Consider the following 21,241-nt stretch of genomic DNA (forward strand, 5'->3'; position numbering starts at 1 on the left):
ATAGGACATACATTTTCTTTTTGCCTAGAAAGCAAACCAAACCTGCTGTCACACACAAGGCAGTTCAGTTTTGAGTTTTGAAGCCATCTCCTTCATTGTGTGAGAAAGGAGAAGTTTATGAAATTCCTGGAAAGATTACACATACTCATCTCCCCTTTCTCTTCTGCCAGTACACCTCGAATGATCTGTTGTCCCTGCGTACTGTGCTTCCTGAAATGAAAGCTAGAGCTTTTTCTAGGAAATGATTCCTCACAGATGGATATCTGTCACAGCTGCTTCCAAGGGAGTATATAGCGGTTTTGCATGCTACCTGTTCCACCATCCGTGAGGCCTCTTCTCATACCTACCTAGCTTTGAAGTCCCAGCACCCAGCTGAAAACCTGACAGCTACCTCCTGGGATTTGAACCAGCAGCAGCTTCCTGGACAATCCAAAGATGACATTCTGCTAGGACCTACGCTACACCACTGTCCTTATACATGGCCTCCCCCATGTGCAGTACGGGGGAAACATATATGGGAGGAGGTCCTGTGGTGTTTCAAGCTCATCCTGCTCTGTAGCTTCAATCTTGAAGTGTGTCCTTATGTGCTGTGTCTATTAACACAATCTGGGCTTGGAGGAGCCATTATGGAGCAATCTGTAAGCAGCATAAAATCATAATTTATGGGTTTCTGGCTAAAACACCAACTGATACCAACTTTTCATTTGCCAGTCTGGGGACTATGGGTACACAGCACCCAAAAAGTGTAAAATAGCACCAGTGACTTCCAGCCATAGCAGACTGGCAGCTCGTCTGCTGTCACTGACAGTCTCATTGGAGGAAAGCTTTTGTGGAAAAGTCTCTGTACATGTTACATGGAGTCTGCATTGTTCTTCCAGCACACAGCCAGCCACAAGTATCCTATAACTAATTAGTACACACTTGGATACAATACTGAGGTCTTTTGTCTCTTGAGTAAATGAAAAACTGGGCATGAAGAGTTGGTGCTGAAAGGGAAAAAAAAGACAAAACAGATATTCCCATATATTGAAGACATTTTCCATGGCAAAAGCGGCTAAACATCTCACAGATAAGAGATAAATTGGAATAAACAGCTGTCACAGTTAAATAAATATCCTGGATAATGTGCAGGACAGAAATAACTGCAGCATGGTAGAACTCCTTTCTTCACTTTATTTAGCTGTTCTTGCACGTAGCTTCCAATCTTTCCACTGCTTCAGTTAGTGGAGCATTTATTTTTGAGTCAGCTGCATTTGTTAAGACTGTAACAACGAAAGGCATTTCCTGAGAATCTTCAAGGATGAGCAGCAAGAAAGAACAACAGCTAAGGAAATTCGGGACCCTAGTAGGGCTTTTTATCTTCCAAGTTCAGATTTTGGGTTTTGATGTTGACAATCGACCTACAACAGATGTCTGCTCGACACACACAATTTTACCTGGACCAAAAGGTGAGGAATATCAGGTTGATAATGCTGATGCCAGTACTGATGGAGTCTGATTTTTAAAAACACGGACATGGAGGGTTTGTGGAACGGGCTGGGGATGAGAGATGTGAATTATTGCAGACTGTACAAACATCTAGAAAAGTAGAACTGTGATGGGGGGAAAGTGGTGAAGCAAGGAGATTTGAATTTGCCTTACTTTAGCTTCAGGAAGAGTGTCACCTATTCTGATAGAAGTTAGAGGTGTCCTTTTGCATCCTTCTCCAGCCACTCCTTTTTACTTCTTGTATTCATGACACAACCAGTACAGCTAGCAGCCACAAATGGAGTGACTCTGTTTAAAAGTAGGCACCTATTGTGAACTGTTAATGGTTTGAGTTGCACCTACTGGTAGGAAGAGATATGTAATATTTAAAATGACTGAACTGTCATTATCTCCGGATGTTTACTTGTAAATACAGCTCTGCTGCATTCATCAGACCTGATTCAGCAGCTCTTGTTGAATTAAACAGGACTTTTGCTACAGATTTCAACAAGAGCTAGATCAGCTCTGTCATATGCAGGTCTTTTATCTTCCAAGCACTTTGCAAATATCTGAAACAAAATTTTCTGCATTAACTTACTTTTTGTGTAACACAACTAATGTCAGTGGAATTGCCTGAAGGGTATCTCAGTCAAAAAATTAGGTCCATAATGCACAAATCTATCTTGCAGTGACAGATCTAAAATATATATTCCACACCACGACTACTGCAGTTCGAACTATTGCCTTTTTTTTAGTAATTCATTGTATTTTTCTATAGGCTACAGACTCAGAGGAAAAAAAAAATGCAACTGATTTAAATTTTAAACAGAAAAAAGATTATCAAGTCAAAAGCACTGCTACAGACTCATTTGTTTTCATGATGGATTATTCAAATGCGTGTTGCTTAAAGGACCACTTTTAATCAGCAAGTTAATTTCTTTATGATTACAATCCAGGCTTAAACTTTTGCTGCCACAGCATAAATGCAGAGAGATGTAATGATCCCCAAGGGAGCCAGTGGGAGCTTGTTTAGTTAGTATCTGAATAATGGCAGGCTGCAGAACAAAGTTTGACAGAATTGTGTTTAACAAGTCACAGGGCTAATGAGGTGGTCTGGTGACACACGAGAGTAGCTGGGACTCCAGCTGGTTTCTGTGGTCTAGCTCACATAGGGAGCAGTTAAAGGTTGGATATTATGGCTCTTTGCAAGCGTGATCCTGGGAAAGTCAGGATTTAGTCATTACCAGTCCTATTGCCTCCTGGCTGACACCAAGACACATGAGTAGCCAAACAGTATATTGGCACGGTATTCACTAGATTACTATGCCTAAGAAACATGATTGGTAAAAGGAGTATCGAGTAAATCACCTCCAAATTACTGGATCACTTCCATTCCAGGTCATCAAATACATTTTCCAATCTATATGCTACAGTCCTATAAACTAATCTCAGTTCCTACCAGGGCTGAGCTCATCCACGGCAGTTACACATGGTTCTCAGTGGCACTGGTTGTTTTGACTGCCAGTCAGCTGGCAATTCAAGACTGAGCAGGCTGCATATGTGAACTACCCTGTTACTCCTCAGGCATCCTTTGTAGTCAAGGATGAAGCGTGCTGACCTAATATGGCAGAAGAAAGTCTGTCCTGCTGCCAGTTTTCCTCTATCCATCTTATGTCTGCAGACTCAGAGCACATGAGCCCCCAGCCCATGACTACAGCTACACTTCGCTGCTCAAGCTTTAACTCTGATAGATAAGCCTCTGACTTTTGTTGCTGCAAGTTCTATTTTCTGTGCTACTTCTGTTGTGCCCCTTTGTCCACCATTCTCCTGAAAATGGATTTTGTTCAACCGTGCACCGGTTTTACCCCCTCACCTCCATCTGCTCAGCATCTTCAGCTATGTTAGAACACAGCGATGCTCCCACAAGACAGAGGTGCTGAGCTCACACAGGACATTGGCCAGCTTTTTCTACCACCACAGTCTAGATTCCTGTTGTGGCAACTTCCTTCTTCCACATGAACATGGGAGCCTGTAATGGGCCAGAGTAATTAGAAGTGCAAGGAATTAAAAGGTGTTCAATGGCTGTAAGACTTCTGCACCATCACACCTCACCTATCCCAAATTGTCCTGCAGGCTAGATCCAGTCTGCAGGCTACAAGTGGGATAGTCCCTGGTGCTGTGCAGCAGAAATACTACAGTTCCCATCACACTGCACAATGGAGAGGAGAAAGCTGAGGGAGAAGTGAGGTTGGTTTGAAAGGCTCAGGATTTATAACCCTTTATTTCTTGCAGTATTGAAGGCTACATTACACACTTCATCATCTAGGCATTCACAGTTGTTATAGGAGCAAGCACTTGCCCCCTCTGCATGCTCACCCTGAAAATCATCTGTTGGAAAAGGGTCATTAGTGCTGTGAAAACTGGCCACTTCTACAAGCCTTATGTAACTTGTCAGAGTTAATTTGTGCAAGCCAAATTCTTCCCCTTCAAAAACATACTCTTCCTTATGCTCATACCAGAGATGTCACAAGAGAAGTATGATATGAATGAAGGGATGAAAGAAAAGGGTAATTCCAGGCTGATTATCAGGAAGGTCTTCAAACCGGTTGTGACAGTCCCACTGGCTCCCTAAAATCATGAGACAAAACCAGAGGCCTTAGTGTATAACACAAGGAGCTAGAAAATACTGTGGAAGGATGCAGTCTCCAAGAACAGAAGGAATGCAGTAAATGTCCTGTAAGCCTTTTGCACTTTCTGTTGCAATGACAGAAGTTAGTCTGAACTAAACCCCTCAGCATTAGAACCGAATCGGAGTTTTAGTCTGACTTCTGGTGGTCCTGAGCGCTGCAAACCAGGAGCCTTGCAATCCCCTTCACCTATCAGCTGCTGTTCCACCCCTGGTGCAAGCAAATGGAAGTTGAAGTCTGCTTGTAAGGAATTATGGAAAGAAAACAGGCACTCCAGAAAAAGAGGATAAAAAGAGTAGAGAAAAGCAAAAGCTGGCACCCCAGTTGCCTTTCCTACGCAATGCTCTGGTTTCTTCTCAAAAAGAAGGGATTATTTTTAATGAGCACAGCCCTTAGTGCAATGGCTGCTTTGTTCTGCCTTCCTGAGAAAGCTTTAGAGGTACACAGCAAGCTGGCTTATACAGCGGTTAAAAATAGAAATGTGTGAGGCATTTCATAGGACTCTTATGGAAATAACCCTAGGAAACCAAGAAAAGAGAAAAAAACCATGCTTTGGACCGAACCAGATTTTCAGTATTTGTAACTAGTGATTTTTGGTGTTTGACCTGAGATGTTTAGGAACACCTTCGTCTCAGCTGGACTGCTGTGGCACGGGACCTCTGAAAACTTAATTAGATAACACTGATCCACAGCTGAATAATTAGGGCAATGAAGGCCAAGCTCTGTACTCCATCAACTTCTTGGGTCCAAAGAGGACCAAATCAAGCATAAACAAAACAATGAATTTCCCAGGACAGCCAAGAGCCTGGCCTAGCAAAGCCATTCATGGCCCTATTGCTTACTTTCCACCTTTCAAAGCCTGGAAGCAAGCTGACTTGGGTTGGACTCGATGATCTTGAAGGTCCCTTCCAACCTGGTAATTCTGATTCTGATTCTGACTGTTGCTGCTGCTGAGGGAGGACCTGGCACTGTGGAGGGGCAGCAGCTAATACAGTGATAGCAAAAGTTGGTTCGTACCCTGGCAGCATCAGGAACACTGGGCTCTGTTCCTCTGGGCTCTGCCTTTGACTGGTGTCCTGGCTCTGTCCTTTCTTCTAGCCTGCTCTCTCCTGAAGGCTGCAAGCTCAGTTTTGTCTAACCTGCAAAGGAAGTTTTAAGTAAATGGGCTGTTGACATAGATGAGTTGGGATCTGACCTGGTCTGAGTAAAACAATAAGCAACAGCATGAGGGCGGAAATAAGCAGAGAGCCCAAAGAATTGTTTTCTATACTCCACTTAAAAGCATGAGCAGGGGGAAAGAAGACTGGGATGGGGGCTGGCTCTGTGGAAGTTGATTTGCTTGTGGGAGCTCAGTGTTTCAGAAGACTGGATCTAGATCTTGCTATCTGTCCCAGGTCCCAGCTCATTTCCTTTGAAATCCAGACACGGGAACTTCAAAGGTCTTGAATCAGATCCAGGTTGAGAAACTGGAATGAGATGAAATCTGAAGAACACTGGGAGTTTCCCATAGCAATTTAGACATAAAATGTTTCCTTATTATTTCTGACAAATGACGCTTATAAACTCTATGACACTGGCTGGTGCCTCAAAATAGCACTTACTGTGGTCTCCAGTATAGCTGTCCATCTCTCTAATTGTGCTTACGCAATTCCACTCCTGGAAAATCTCAGACTCGCTCAGAAACCAGATATGCTCTTATCCACAGTTCCTTCCGAAATATAAAATGCCTTACCACATCCTATAGGCTGTTCAAACCTATAACTTAGCGCCTCACGTTTGATCTGAAGAGCCCTTTAATTTCAACATATAATGCTATTTTCATGGCTTTTAGACTTCCCCATCTTAGCGTACATTAAGTTTCAGAAGTTTATCAGCCTGAGCTACAAAGCATATATGTGGGGACTTGAATCCATAAATTCAAAGTATATTGGTCAGCCTGATGCCTCACTGAAGCCACTGTAATCCAATGGTCTCTGAGACCATGTCAGAATAGCAGAGGAACAGGGTGAGAAAATTAAATCAGGCAAATCAAGTAAAAGGAGAATCAGGAATAATTTAAATTATTTCTGTGTCATTAAAGAGACAGTGTGTGTCGCAGTCATGCACAGAGGCCCACACTTTCCAGTAATAAAAGTCACCTTACAGAAGGCTTGGTTCTGGCTCATGCAAGGCAATAGGAAAAGAGGGTCAACAGACATTTATAAGTGGAAAGCAAGAGTGGAGAATCCAGTGTATTCTTGAAGATTCCTTCTATTTCACTAAGGAAGGGCAACTGTCATCTAATTTGGAGCTGGGTGAAAAAAAACATGTCCAAGAACAGTGGAATCTGTGGGAGCCCCGCGTGCTCCTACAGGACACCTGGAAGAGTGGCTATGGGTGCAGTTGCACACTGCAGTTGCACACTACAGTTGCACTCATCTGCCAGGTTTTCTGACAAAAAGAGAGGCCAAACACCTTCTTCCCCCACTTTGACCATGTAGTGTTACCTTCACTCTGTGCTGCCTCAGCTGTTTACGCATCAGGCTGTTCATGGAGCTGATTCAGCTCACTCACTAAAAATGTGCATTTGCCTTCTTGAGATTCCTCTCTTTATTGAGTTGAATTCCTTCGACACAGGGTCAACATCAGGCAGAGGGCAGGGAGGTGTGCAGGCCGGTGCTGGGGGCTGAAGGGAGGAAGAAGGACAGGGAAGAGGACATTGTGCCAGACAGGCAGACGATGTCAAGGAATCCTGTCCTCACTAGCCATATATAACTTGAAAGAGCAATATATATATCCAGCCATATATAGCAAGAATCCCCACTGCTACAGGAAATTCGCTAAGGATCTAAAAAGACACTGAAGGTGAAATTAGAGGAAATCTTGAGGCTTTCCATTGATGTAGCTGTGACGCACTTGTACACTGGAAAAACAAACTGAGCTGTATTTGCTTATTTCTTGGAGTCTGCAACTCCCTCTGGTGACAAAACCTCTCAATAGAGACTGTGCATGTGCAAGCGCTGCAAAGGGTCACCGTGCTCAGGGTCACTGTGTCCATAGGCTGCAGAGCTAATCCCGTGGCTATCTGTCAGGTTCTGCAGGAGGGCAAGGCATTCAGTTGCTCCTGGAGGGTTCTCAAGGCTTCAGAATGATGCACATCTCATTGCCCCTTTAGTTTAACACCCATGGCAGGCAGAAATCACCTTTGCTTTTCACACTCTGTCTGTGGAGTCCGGTGGGACTACAGGCATGAAACATGGAGCTCAGCAGAACTGTCGCGCATGATCAGAGGGTAAAAATGCCTGAAGGATTCCATACAAAACCTTTGTGGTGGGACATTGACTATGCCTAGGAATGCTAAATGTATCCAAGGCAAGCAGTACAAAGCATCCATGTGCATACTAATCAATAATAGCCATTCTTCTCCACTCACAGAAATCAGTCATACCCCCAGGGCTTCTCAAGGACTTTCTGGCTGGTGGTGGACTTTTTCATTTCAGAGTATCTGATGTAGGAGGAGAACTGTGCTGAACCCAGGACACCCAGCAGAGGTGATGTTTCTATCATTTGAAAGGGTGGGTATGCCTCAAGTGCAGAGAGGTACACCTGCAAAGAGAGGCTGAGAGAGCATTAGTGTTCCTCTAGTGTTTTGGTCAGGAGATGGGAACTGGAGCTGACCTGAGGCCATGACTTGCTAGTGCACCTGAGAAAGTGCCTCAGTAGTGGACCCAGGGAGCCTATGAGCAGAGCTCCAAGTGAAAAGACTTCATGCTCACAGAGAAACACAGGCATTAATCCAGCTAGGAATCTCCTCCTGCCTTTAGCCTTTAGGAAGCCTGCAGACATGCCCTCACCCTGATGCAGTGCTGTCTCTACAGATAAATGCGGGCTCCACAATCCCTAGGGATTACACCCTGGTTCTCCAAGAACCAGGATCAGCCCTTGATCACAAGACTTGAAGAGTCACTAAACACATGGGAACAATTCAAATCTTCCTCAACTAATGAATACAAACCAGATAAACTGCCTGCAAAAGATCCAGCAGGGAAATCTAAGTCACTTGAAAGTCAGTAAATTATTACTGATTAAATTCTTACCAAATGTAACCTCTCAACATTGTGTTATTTAATGAAACTTCTAAAAAGGCAGAGCCTCTTTCAATTGCCTGAAAATTGTGCTCATTATTAGACCTTCAGCATCTTCCTGAGCCTGTTTACAGGTGAAGGAAGGACTGTGGCTCCCTCTCAATTACAATTAAAATTTTCTAATGGCTGCAAAAGTCATTTACAGCTTATGGCTTCTGCTTCCCTTCTGTCTCACACAGTCCCAAGCTGGAAGAGTCTAGTAATTTATTGCTCTGTGTGTTCATTTTAATAGTCTGGTATTTAAAATCTGTGACACAGAAGAAGTGAATCAGCTTGAGGGAATACTAACGAGACTGAGAAATGGTCTTGCTTCACCTACTGGCTCCAAGTGCTTCACCCATACTTCAAATGCCAGTGCAGAGCATTATCTGACATCCTTCCAACCACAGTTTTAAAGTGACAATTTGCTAATTAGGTTAAAACTTAACCTGACACTGCCTCAGGTGTAAAGCAGCACAAAGGAGAGGTTAACCTTTAGGTACTGGCTACAACCATATGAGGTCAGGATGCAGAGGTTTGGGTTTTTTTTCTGTAAGAAAACTCACGTTGCACAAAGCACAGTAGTACAATATTCGAAGACCCAGTCGAGAGTGCTGTCAGGATGTAGATTCTTTTCTGCCAGATTAAAAGAACGTGGGTAATACTGTGGGATGGCCTGTCCACGGGAAGTCCCAGAGGAAAGGGTGGGATAGTTGTTACAAATTAGAAAGGAAGCCTACTCAACCCCTGCCCAAAACAAGTCACCCAACCTCTCACAATCCCTCCTACCTGGATGCAAATCATAGCGAGACCACAAGGGGGGAGCATAACCCAAGAATTCACAAAGCCTGAACTCACTGCACACAAGCTAAAGGAGGAGACAACGCATTTATAACACCTTATTATTAAGCACTGAGCTTAATCCAGTTTTACATTAACAATGAGATGGTACTACTGTTTGCTTCTACCCCTGCTTTGTAATGGCCTTCCCATTCTTAGATGCAATATGGGGTGAAAAGCAGGATTTCCAGCCCTTACAGATAGGCAAAGGATTATTCTTTCCATTTTCCGAGGCAGGAAAACTAAGGCAGGGTGTGCTAGGCTGCTTTATGACAAGATGAAACAGAAACAGGTGACACATCTTACTGCCCTCTCCCTCAGGCTTTAAGAGGGCTTGAGCAAATATTGGGACTACACAAGGTGTTAGCAGTGGAAGTTGCGACACTCTCTAATCTCTCAGAATCCCCAGAACAAAGTTTTGCACACCTTTTACCCCTTTTCCCTGTCGGCTGTCAGTATGATGGCCCTTACAGGACAATCTAGCTTCATTCCCAGCAGCCCCAAGTGTGAAAAGCTCGCTTCAAAGTCTCAGAGAAAATCACTGCAGCTTTCAGTGGCTTGAAATGTCGAAACTGAGATTGGAAGAAAACACCTTTGGGAAGTAATCACAGCTTCTCCGCTTGTATACTGGCTTTCTTTCTTGGGCTCTATTTCTAAGATTAACTGTCTAAGCAACATTTCTGACAAAACAACCCCCCACCTTTCTTGCACAGAGGTCTTCCTTCTGCAGCAAACAACAGTCTCTCTAAAGCCCTTAACCCAACAGAGCAGGCTGCAAGCCACAGGGAATGTAGCTATCTGGCCTGAGTGAGCTGATGAGAACTGCCATGGTGACAGGCATGGTTTGGAAGGTCAGCAGGAATCTGGTTTGCTCACCTGTGTGATACAGGCCAAAGAAACTCCCTCAGCAGTTTCTACATCAAACCCAGAGTTACAGCATATCTTACACAAAGGAATTCATTGCACAGGGAAAGGCTGCACATGAAAAGCCTCCTACATCTCCCTCCCCTGCCAAATAGTGTGGTCATTTGTTAAATATCTCCATGTTGCATTTCTAGTCAGGACTTATCCAGCTTTTCCACCCCTTGAATCACACCCTGCCTCCTTTCTATTATCATACAGTTTTCCCCCCGTATGGGCTTACAGACCGTGATCATAGCAGCCCTTAACTTCTCCCAGAATTTCATTTCACAAGCCCTTTGTCAGCCTTTGGGAATCTTCTGAATTTCTGAACTACTGAGAAGTGACTTTCACACTTTTCTCAAGGGTTTTATAGATGGGTTTGGAAAGGATAATTTCTTGGTTTCTGAGTTGTAAATGTTGTTAGCACTGAGGTCAACATCAAAATTAAGCTGCACATTCCCTTGCTCTGCTGTTTGATGGTCAGTAGACAAGAACCCAATGCAAGCAGGCATCCTTCCATCAGTTCCAGGCTCAGACCTACAGCTTCAGGTGGGTATTTAAGGAGCCTGGCTTAAGTATTTAAGTATTTAAGAACCAGTGTCCACCACTCTAGCAAATGCTTCCTCCCTCCAATGAGAACTGAAGTTCAGCACTTTATCTCTCTCAGCCTGGACCACTGACCTTCCTCTCAAAAGGGCATCTTGACCCACAGGGTGAGCCTGCCCTCCACAGGAGAGTCCTAGCACTGAAGCTTTTCTCAGCACGTAGGAACACACTCAGCCCAGTCCACGTAACTGACATGGAAAGGAGCCAAACAGCTAATACTACATTTTATTGGCTGCAATTGATATGCACCACTTCTCAACTGTCATCACGCCACAGAGCAGCCCACGATATGCCACCTATGGCTACAGAAGGAGGAGAAGGTAAATCAGGAATGAGTGGGAAGTACATTTCAGAAAACAAGAACGAGGCCTAATGAAACAATCAGTCTTAAAGCAACCATGGGAAGCTACTTTCTCCCCCAGCACACAATTAAATCACTGACCTCTTTGCCACAGAGTATTTATTATAGGGGTCAAAAATGTGATAGGGTTTAAAAGGCATAAGACTAATCTGTTCAGGGAAGAATCAGTGGTGGCTGTTCACAAGTGGACTGAATGGAATGCTTCGTTCAGGCAGGCCCTTAAATAACTGCTTTTCAGAGGCTGGAAGTAGCTATCTGGGTCATAGTCACCCTCAGCACACCCAGTTCCCTGAAAACCTTGTGCCAGGGTTGGAGGCACCACCCTCAATGAGGCAGGTTACTGGTCTCTTCACAAAATGTTCTGTCCTCACTTCTCTTTTGCTGACGTACAGGCTTCCCTCCATTGGGTCTCCAGACACTGAAATGCAGCCTCTTCTCCCCTTCTGGGCTGCAGGCACAGACAGAACCGGCTGCCATTACCACGGGAGATCCTGGCTCAGTCAAGAGACCATGGCACTGCTTCTCACGGCATGGCACAGCTTATTGCAGACAGCGGCAGGGAACAGGGACAGAGGCTTTGGAAGGCTGCTTATAGTCAGTGCTGGTCATTTGGTGCAGGGCGGTGCAGGGGTTGTCCCCCATCCAGTATTTTTTGTCTTAAAGAGTAAAGATGTTCTTGGGATTTGGCAAAAAACTAAGTAGTAGAGGATAAGAAAATCAAATGCAGTTGTGCCTCCAATTTCCTGTGCAATGTGAAGTGAAACTGTATTCTACCTAAGGAAAGAGATAACATTTCTTTTCTACAAATTGCTGTCTTGCTCCTTTATACTGTAAGCTACTCCGTGAGAGACTGTCTCTTACAATAGTACTTATATACTACTATATAGGAACCTGTGTCATGGACGCCTGATCTCTTTTGGAGAAATCCCTGCACTCCTGTAATAAATGCAATGATTTTACCTCTTACATGTGTATGACGTTTTGTAATGGCAAACCATGTTTGTTATACAAATGCCACCTGTCAAAAACTGAGGGCAAGAATTCTGCTCATACTAAGAGCTAAGGTCTATGTTAAGATCTATTTCAACATATTTACATTCCTTTCATTCCAAAAGCATCTGCATACCTTGAACAGAGTCACTACAGAGTCACTAGGAACAACTAAATTCCTATTGCTTCCCCTGGCAGTTCATCCATGTGTATACAGGTTTCCAAACACAGAAAGATTGGTTTATTTATCCACTTTATAGTTAATAAGGCTTAAAGGGAAGGACTAGAAGTTGGTGTTGTATAATTCTCATGTTGGAATAGACTCTCCAAAAAGGAAATTCTTTAGCTTTCCTTAATGATGTTCAGATTGATCAGCTCTTCTCTGGAAATCTACGTCATGGCTACTGTGCCTGCAAATAAGAAATTAGTAAGGAAAAAACCTTGTGAACTTTACTTTCTGTGGATGTGTATTTGCACTTATTGCACCGAGAAAAATGTACCATAATGCTTTATTTTCTGTTTTTTGGAAGGGGATGAAGGTGTAAAAGGAGATAGAGGAGAAGTGGGCAAACAAGGAAAGGTTGGACCAAAAGGACCAAAAGGTATTTATGATGGTTTGTTGGCTGTTACTGATATATTAATATCATTACCCACAACTGTACTGGTGCATATGATCAGTGATCTTTAATGTTTTGTATTCCTGTTGCACCAGTAGATTTCACAATCCTGTCAAACATTAATCAGTGAATTTAACAATACTCACAGAGCTTGTTGTAATTCCTACCGACACGTAAGACAGCTACATATGGCAATAAATCATGAGTCATGTAACAAACCAGTGCATTTACTACTGCTCTCCCAAGTAGCTGTCATAAAGTCATAAACACAATCTAGAAGACCCAGATCATATGTATAATGAGGAAGAGTACTATTGTCTTAATGAAATGATCCTTTAGTTGAAACTGAATTTTGAGAGTTACTTCCTAGTAATAGGAAGTCAGGATGCTCCACAAAATGCAGTCTCAGTTGTCCCTGTTTTGCAGAAAGGCAAGTGGAGGCATACACTAAGAAACAGTGCTGCCTCTGATCAAACAGCATCTGAGCCGAGCACAAGGAGCTGCGGATGTCTCGAGGTTTGGCTCTATTAAACATATCCCATAACCATAGCGTGAGCTGGGCAGAGCGTTCAGAGGCACCAGATGTGATGGTGTCAGCCTTGTTTGCATGCTGTAATTAAAAAGCTTAATTTATCATTACAGTTTAATGATAATGCATATCCATGGTCTTTCTTCCTTGATAGTGGTTTAAGACTAATCAGGAGAGTTTTTACTTTTACAGAAACTTTAAAATCACCCTGTTATTATTGTTAAAATAAGGAAGCTGTTTCCATTTTTAAATACATTCATATGGTTTTGCTTCTTAACTTAAAAAGAAGATCAGGTAAAATAAAGGGAATCAGTAACAATTTACAAAGCATCTTAGTGATGTTAAATTCAGTGTGGAAACTGAGATTCCCTAAACTGGGCTGTCATCAGGTGCTCTGAGGACTGGAAAAGCACACACAGCAAAACTAGTAGCTCCCTATTTGCAGTCCTGCTTTGAGAAGGATTCCCAGCAAAGCCACAAGGACATTACAAGGAAGAAAGAAAGAGTTTTGTCTGGGGTAGAGGAAAAAAACACCAAATAAAACCTGCCATCAGCCTTATTTGGCTGTGAAGTAAAATCAGCATTTTACTGATTTTATTTGAATACTCACTTGCAGGTTTAGTTTGTATTTTCTGTAAGGAAACTTGATGTTTCTGTGCATTTCAACAGGCAGTTCTAGTAAGGCATCTTGTAATCTTCCTACTGTTGTATGCTGTAGTAGCAGGAAACTGCACTGTCCTCCTTCAACCATCCTCCAGGCTCCACTCATTTTGACTTTGCCACACATGTGGACTAGCCAAGCTCAGGAAAAACAACAGCAGTAGAGACCTAAATAGTGCCTTGGAAAGAAATGACAGAAACCATCGACCTCTTTTCCTCTTTATTTCTTCTCTCAGGAAACAAAGGACCTGTGGGGGATGGTGGTGACCAGGGAATGCTTGGGAAAATTGGCCCAATTGGTGGAAAGGGTAAGCTCTGTGTGGGAACTTTCTTGTTTTTTCCCTCAAGGTAAATATGTGGTTTGTGAGAGTTCCAGCTATGGAGTAATATCAAATAATGGCTGAGATCAATGCTCCCACCTAAAGTTATGCATAAAGATTGGTGACAAGAGCTAACTGAGATACTGCTTTATCTCCCACATCCAATATAACTGACTTACTTGACTAAAGGAATTTGCTTTATGAGTTAAGGAATCAATCCTCTGTAGTAGTAAAAGAGGAAGGGAGAAATCAGGCTCTTGTGAAGTAAATCCTCTGAATGCTCTAAAAGAGAAAGACAAATCTGTTCCTCTGCTTTTGGACACTGAAGGCCTAAGTCAATATTCTGCTACTGCTCAGGATGCCACACCTTGTCACCTGCACTGCTGTGAGACATGTGAGCAAGCAGAGCACAGGGCTGCTCAGTAAGGAAAAGGGTTTAGGAGTTTTAAGACAGCACTCAAGTAACCAGGAACAACAACTACTTGCAAATCAAGGTAGGCTCCACGTCTACCTGGACGATAAGTTCATGAAATTATTCTCTAGTTGTTTGAGAAGAACAGGCATTCCTTTCTGGCATTCCTAAAGAGCTACTTAGAAGGAATATTACTTCCGCTGCAAGGAGATCTGCCTTGAAAGATGAGCAGGGACTCCACAATCCCCAGGGGAACTCTGGTCTCTAACCAGTACATCGGGTAGAACCATCTCTCCAGGGAGCTTCTCAAGCCAATGTTTTGATTAAACCTTTGATGGCCTCTAGCCAGCCATGTACCAGAGAAGAACAAAAGAATTTGACCTGAAGGACTAATTTTCAGAAGTACCCAGATGGTTATCTCCTAAAGTTGTCTTCAGTCACCAAAGGAGACTAGAACTTAAGAATCCTACAAACTACTTTTCTTTATCTGTAAGTAAACCAACGCTCTGAGCCTTCAAATCAAGCTTGCTCTCAACCTGAATGTACAATTTGTTTGCCCCTTATAGGTTTTCTCATTTTTTTTTATTTACAGAAGCAAAGTTCACTAAGTCACTGTTTAAATCTACCATGAAACATTCAAGTTCTTAATGAAGCAACCCTGAAATTTCAGCTTGCAAGTGTGCAGTGTCAAGCAATGCTCATTAAAATCATAGCCAACTCCTAATTCATTTTACACAACCATATAAAGGAAAAACCATATCAAACATGGCCATCAACAAGGCAGAGCAAGTACTTGTATTTTTTGGCCCCTGAGGGTTTTAATTCGTAAAAGAAGAGCTGACGTGGATTTCAGATAAAGTCCAGCTGTTCCTGATCCAAATTACAGCTGAGATTTTTTAAAAAGCTAGTCACCTCCACTTACATAGTAGCACAGCATTTGGAGAAGTATTTCTATCATTCTTATGATTTACAGAAGAAGATACAAGCAATTGGATGAAAATAAGTCACATTTCCATGGACTATAGCTGCTATGAAATGCTGCTCCTTACTGACCTCATTTTGTGCAGGTACTGACTGCTGCCTGCACACATAAAGTGTTGTATACATGAATTCAATTGCTTAGTGCACATATCAGATTCACCTGGTGCCTCATCCCATCATGGAAGCTACTGAACCCAGGGAAAGGCTCTGTCCTGCAAGGCAATGTGAGAAACAGGTCTCACCTCTCGCAGATTTCATGAGTGCTTTCAACCTCTCAGGATCTTTCTTCAGTTTATGTTTAAAGTGGTACCAGGAGCCAGCAGCACACAAGATGCCTACATTATCAGTGAGTTAGCTATTAAAGGGTTCTCTTTATTTCCATGCAACAGAATTTATCACAACTTATTTGACTTGGCACATCCGGCAGTACAGTACATCAGGGCTTTCTATCAAAAGCACACCGTTAATGTATTATTAAACAGGTTTTACAAATACTCTCCCCTGACATGTGCACTGTCTGAGATCTGAGACTGTATTTTCCTTTTTGTTCAGGTGACAAAGGAGCCAAAGGCTTATCAGGGGTTTCTGGAAAAAAGGGAAAAGCAGGTAAGCTGTGCATCCTCCTCTGCACAATGGTCAAGTCTGCTGGGTCTTTCATTTCAGGGTTGCTTTTCCTGGAGTTTGATAAAGTTTTAGGCCCATGGAAAAACTTTAGAATAGAGGAAATGAACAGGAAGAGAATGAAAAAGTTTTGTTTAGAAAAATGAAGGCATGGGTAAGGACATGATTGATCCTTATGAATAAACCAACATACAGAAACATGGAGAAGAGTAACCTAAATTCATGGGCAATGTTTGATATCACAAAAACTAACACATAAGCCAATGGTATATTTATACCGGAAACTAGAATAAAGTTTCTGAATACCAAAAGAATTAAGTCCTAATTCTATTAAGGATTCATATTAATATATATTAGTTATTCTATTAAGTTTCCTAATAGGAGCATGGGAATGAAAAAAATAAGTGATTTTAGATAGATCATAATCTGTTGTCAAATAAACGCAATGCATTTGCTCACAGTAGGAGAATTTGGATCTGATGACCCAGAAAATTTTGTTCAGTCCTAATAACCTTGACTGGTTTTCCACCTTTAATGTACACTTGTGTTAATTTTTAAGAGATTTCATATGAAATGCCAGTTTGGTTCTTAATGTGAAATCATCAGCAACTTTTTTTTCCTCAGAATAACACAGGAACAAACATAAACCTATACCAAGCCAAAATTCAGTTTACCAACGAAAATATAACCGAGACTTCAGTGCTTGAAAGCTATTATTTGAGTTGGTATAGACAATTACTGCTGGACCACAGCTGCATGCAGCAATTAGACTAAGAGAGTCCTTCTACTAAAGTTTTGCCAATCCCACCTCTAGGCATGCTCACAAAACTCATTCACTAAGAAATCAACAGTTCCCCGTTTCATGGATGCTGATCTTTCTGTTAGAAGGCTGGGGAACCTGTACTATTTATGGCTACAAGGTAGACCTTTGGCATTCAGATGTAATACTGTAGTGATTACCACAACAAGCCACATCTCTGCAGCCAGATGAAATAAAAGATGAGAAGGGCAGTGGATATGCAAATCCCACACTGATATGGGTGGAAAGAAGAGGGCAAACTTTTCTATCCACATTTTTAATAGTAGGGATTCTTAAGCCAGTTAGCAAAGGAGTGTACAAAGATACAATATAAAGCTCTTTGATCAACAGAATTATGGCAAGTGGGGCAGGATGAGACTGGCTGTCCACAAGTGGAGGCCAAGTCTTCAGAAAGTCTGGAAGTGGGCTATAAAGGACCCTACACACACACACACACACAAATGCTTCTAAACAGATAAATCCTCTATTTTTTTTATTGCATCAGGCACGGTCTGTGACTGTGGAAGGTATCGCAGGGTTGTTGGACAACTGAATATCAATGTTGCTCGTCTTAACACATCCATCAAGTTTTTAAAGAATGGTAAGGATCCTTATGTATTTGATGTGATTTATTTGGCTCATTGCTATTCTTCCACCATTGCTGCTCTATGGCAACACTCATAGAAGATCTGGAGAGAGGGTTGCACTGTGTGAGGCACTCTGAAAACATACAAAAAAGAGACACCTGTAAGGATATAAGCAGCAGATGACCAAAAGCAAAAGCAACACATGAATTATCAACATCACAACAGAAACTCATGAAAAGCACAAGGCACAGCTTGCTAACCGCCTCTGCACTGTCAAACTGCTCAAGCTCTGCTGCCACACAGGCAATGAAAGAGAAAAGTTTGTGCCAATCTGCTCCAGAGAGGCAGGGAAAGCCATAGGAACCTACTGATCTTTCTGCTGCACAGGAAGGCTGCAGCCATGGTGCTCTTAGTGCTTCCCTCAGTGCAAGCATCATTTTTCTGTAACAAAGGACCAACACTGAAAGGCATGGGTTATAATACCTAAAAGGTGGCCTACAAGAAATCTGAAGAGGGACTTTTCACAAGGGTATGTAGTGATAGGACAAGAGGTAATGGCTTTAAACTGACAGAGGATAGCTTTAAATTAGATGTTAGGAAGAAGTTCTTTACTGTGAGAGTGATGAGACACTGGAACAGGTTGCCCAGAGAAGCTGTGGATGTCCCATCCCTGGAAGTGTTCGAGGCATTGGATGGTGCTTTGAGCAACCCGATCTAGTGGAAGGTGTCCCTACCCATGGCAGGGGAGTGGAAGTAGATGATCTTTAAGGTCCCTTCTAACACAAACCATTCTATGATTCTGTAAGAAGCCATGTCTGCAGGCGGTGCTGCCACATGGACAGTGCAAACTGTCCTCACTCAAAGGAAGGAGGCACATTTCCTGGCATAGCAGAGGTTTTGAGAAGGCTCAACCAGTCTTCTAGGACTAGGGCTGTATCAGTAAACTAAATGTGTTTGAGACAGTTCTCTGGCACTGTGGGCAAGCAGCACAGAACAGCACTCATCTATATTACAAATCCTACAAAACCGAATGCCATATTACCCAGAGTGTCCCTCTACTAACTGACTGTGCCTGGACTAAGTCCTGAATTGTTTGGGAAAGTATTAGTTATCCCAGGTCCAAGTTCTGCTCAGGACCATTCCTGATTGCTATCCATGACCAGGGACTATCAAGTTCCAGCTGCCCAGGCATGCTTCTTGGTACTGCTTAATTCCCAAGGATACACACTGGTTGAGAAGTTTGGCTTTTAAAGCTGGTGAGCAGGCAGTTTTTGTCCAAGTCAATGCCACTTAGTGGTTACAGAGTGGCTACAGAGCAGCTCTGAATATCAGGCTGTATTTAAATGTCTTATTTTACCAGTCACATTGATTTTCATCTACATAGAAAGGGCTTGAAAAGCTATTTATACCCCTGTGTTTCTATCCCAGGGCACTCTTCCACAATCTTTATTCAAAACCATGCAGACCAGTGGGGATGATCCAGAATTATGTGACCATTTAGCATGCCTTTATTTCATTAGTACTACATATCCAGGAAGTAAAGTGCAAGTGTCACAGGAGACATATGCCAATCAGGACTGAGTAGTTCTTGTCCTAACGTGTGCAAGGTGCTTGTCAGTCCCACTAGTAGCATCAATCTCTGATTGTGTCCTCATCATTTATTACAAATTCAGCTGTGGGAATACTTTTCCTCTCTCCCTTTTATTAATTCTAATGTAAAAATCATCTCACTGTCATACTGGAACAGAAGCACCTTCAACATCTGATGACATGCCATTATGCAATTTTCTTCTCCTTTAAAGTTATAGCAGGTATCAGGGAGACAGATGAGAAATTCTATTACATCGTGAAAGAAGAGAAGAATTACAGAGAAGCCTTGATCCACTGCAGGGACAGAGGAGGAACATTGGCCATGCCTAAAGATGAGGCAACCAACGCCCTGATTGCTGACTACATCTCCAACAGCGGCCTCTTCCGAGCCTTCATTGGGCTGAATGACATGGAGAAGGAAGGACAATTTGTGTATGCAGACAACAGCCCGCTGCAGAACTACAGCAATTGGAAGGAAGGGGAGCCTCATGACCCAGCTGGCCGCGAGGACTGTGTGGAAATGCTCAGCACGGGAGAGTGGAATGACTCTGAGTGCCAAGTCACCATCTACTTTGTCTGTGAATTCCTCAAGAAGAGGAAATAAAAGTGCCACAGAATTTGCCTGGCACCTGCCGTGCACACAATAACCCCTCCTCATTCACCCACTGTAGAGAAAGCAGACAACCAGGGACAGGGCTCAGTCCAGCCTTCACCTCACTGAGTTAAGCAAGAGTAACTACTGTTAAGATGGCAGTGACTGTAAAGTCAGCACAGGCATGCAGGGAGCATCCAGCCATATGTGAATTCTGATCTCATTTCTATGTGCCATTTAGGGTGGGCATTTCTATGCATAATTTAGGGGCAAATTTTTAGGACACAGAGGTGAATATGAGTTCATTAATGCTAGGAATGGTAAACTCACTGGTATATTAATTACTGATGTGCTTCACAAAGTCCACAGACAAAAAAAGTTGGGATCTTTACTTATGTCTGACCTGCATGGGAAATCCTTGCCATTCCCCTGCTGACTTCAGAGCTGGGAGAACAGATTTGTAGTTTCTCTTGAAAAAAAATCCTTCTTTTTTTAGAATCATGGAATAATTTAAATTGGAAGGGATCTCTAGAGGTAATCTCCTTGAATCTTCCATGCAAAGCAGGGCCAGCTTCAAACTTAGATTAAAAGTTGTTATGCCCTCCTTAATTTGGCAGTGCAATAATATTGCCTCATATGCAGGGGAGGACTCACTTATTTCAGCTGCCAACTCTATCGTCCATCAGGCTGGTCTGAGGTGTGAGAAATTAATTTAGCAATTGCACTTCTGCATGCAAGTCTGTACAGCTTATAGGCAACCTAAGACAAAATGGAGCAGTCTAATCTTCAGTCCCCCAAAATCTGTGAAAAACATAGAGAAGTCTAGCACAAATTGAACAGTGCAAAGGAAGCAACACCATTGCTGCAGGCTGTAAACAGGCACATCAGCTATACCAGCGTGCACTGCTGACTTAACAAATGCCTCTAGGAATGTTAACTCCCTAACTCAGTAGCCAGTAACATTTGATGCCTCATACTAAAACCACCTGTGCCTTTACAACCCTGGAAGCAGCTATAGAACAGGCTTTATCCCCCAAGAACCCAGATTCAGGTGTGGTTGAACAACTCAGTCATGCACTTCAGCAGGACTCTCCACAGAACATGAGCAGCGAGTATGAAGGCTTTGCTGCCCAAGCCTGGTTACTCAGATCTCCATGTCAGTATGCCCACAATGGATCATATTCTCATGTCTTTGATAATACTGGAGAAGCTCTCTTCTTTAGGCACAGCAACCATTTTGCCTTTGGAAGTAAGCCTGCTCTTATTCATGGTTCACCTTTCTTTACAGCAGGAGATGTCAAGAGAAATGCCAGGGCCCCTGTAATGAAGGTCTATAGATTTTCTTTCCTACCTGACACTAAAAGTGAAGGAATAATACCTGGAGGCTAAGGAAAATGTTAGACACTAAGCACAGTGCAGCAATGTACCCTGCAGGGCACTCTAAGCACTGGCTGCATATGGTCTTCCTCTGTGTATATGAAGAGTTGGACATGCCATGAGCTATTAATGCAGAGCGGCAGCTCCAAGTCTCTCTTTTACTGCTGTGTACAGCGCTGCAAAGACAAATAGACAACAG

General features: G+C 42.8%; 1 protein-coding gene across 1 annotated transcript; it reads left to right on the top strand.

Moving 5' to 3' along the window:
• Nucleotides 1-1,300: 1,300 nt before the first annotated feature.
• On the top strand, nucleotides 1,301-19,677 carry COLEC10 (collectin subfamily member 10; the record flags this gene model as incomplete). Its single annotated transcript, XM_080611149.1, has 6 exons — nucleotides 1,301-1,448; nucleotides 12,488-12,559; nucleotides 14,000-14,071; nucleotides 16,029-16,082; nucleotides 17,402-17,497; nucleotides 19,286-19,677. The coding sequence occupies 6 exons, from the start codon at nucleotides 1,301-1,303 to the stop codon at nucleotides 19,675-19,677; spliced, it is 834 nt and encodes a 277-aa protein (XP_080467275.1).
• Between the last annotated feature and the right edge of the window lie 1,564 nt (nucleotides 19,678-21,241).

The sequence above is a fragment of the Psittacula echo genome (genome assembly GCF_963264785.1).
Source record: "Psittacula echo genome assembly, chromosome: 2".
Taxonomy (NCBI): Eukaryota; Metazoa; Chordata; class Aves; order Psittaciformes; family Psittacidae; genus Psittacula; species Psittacula echo.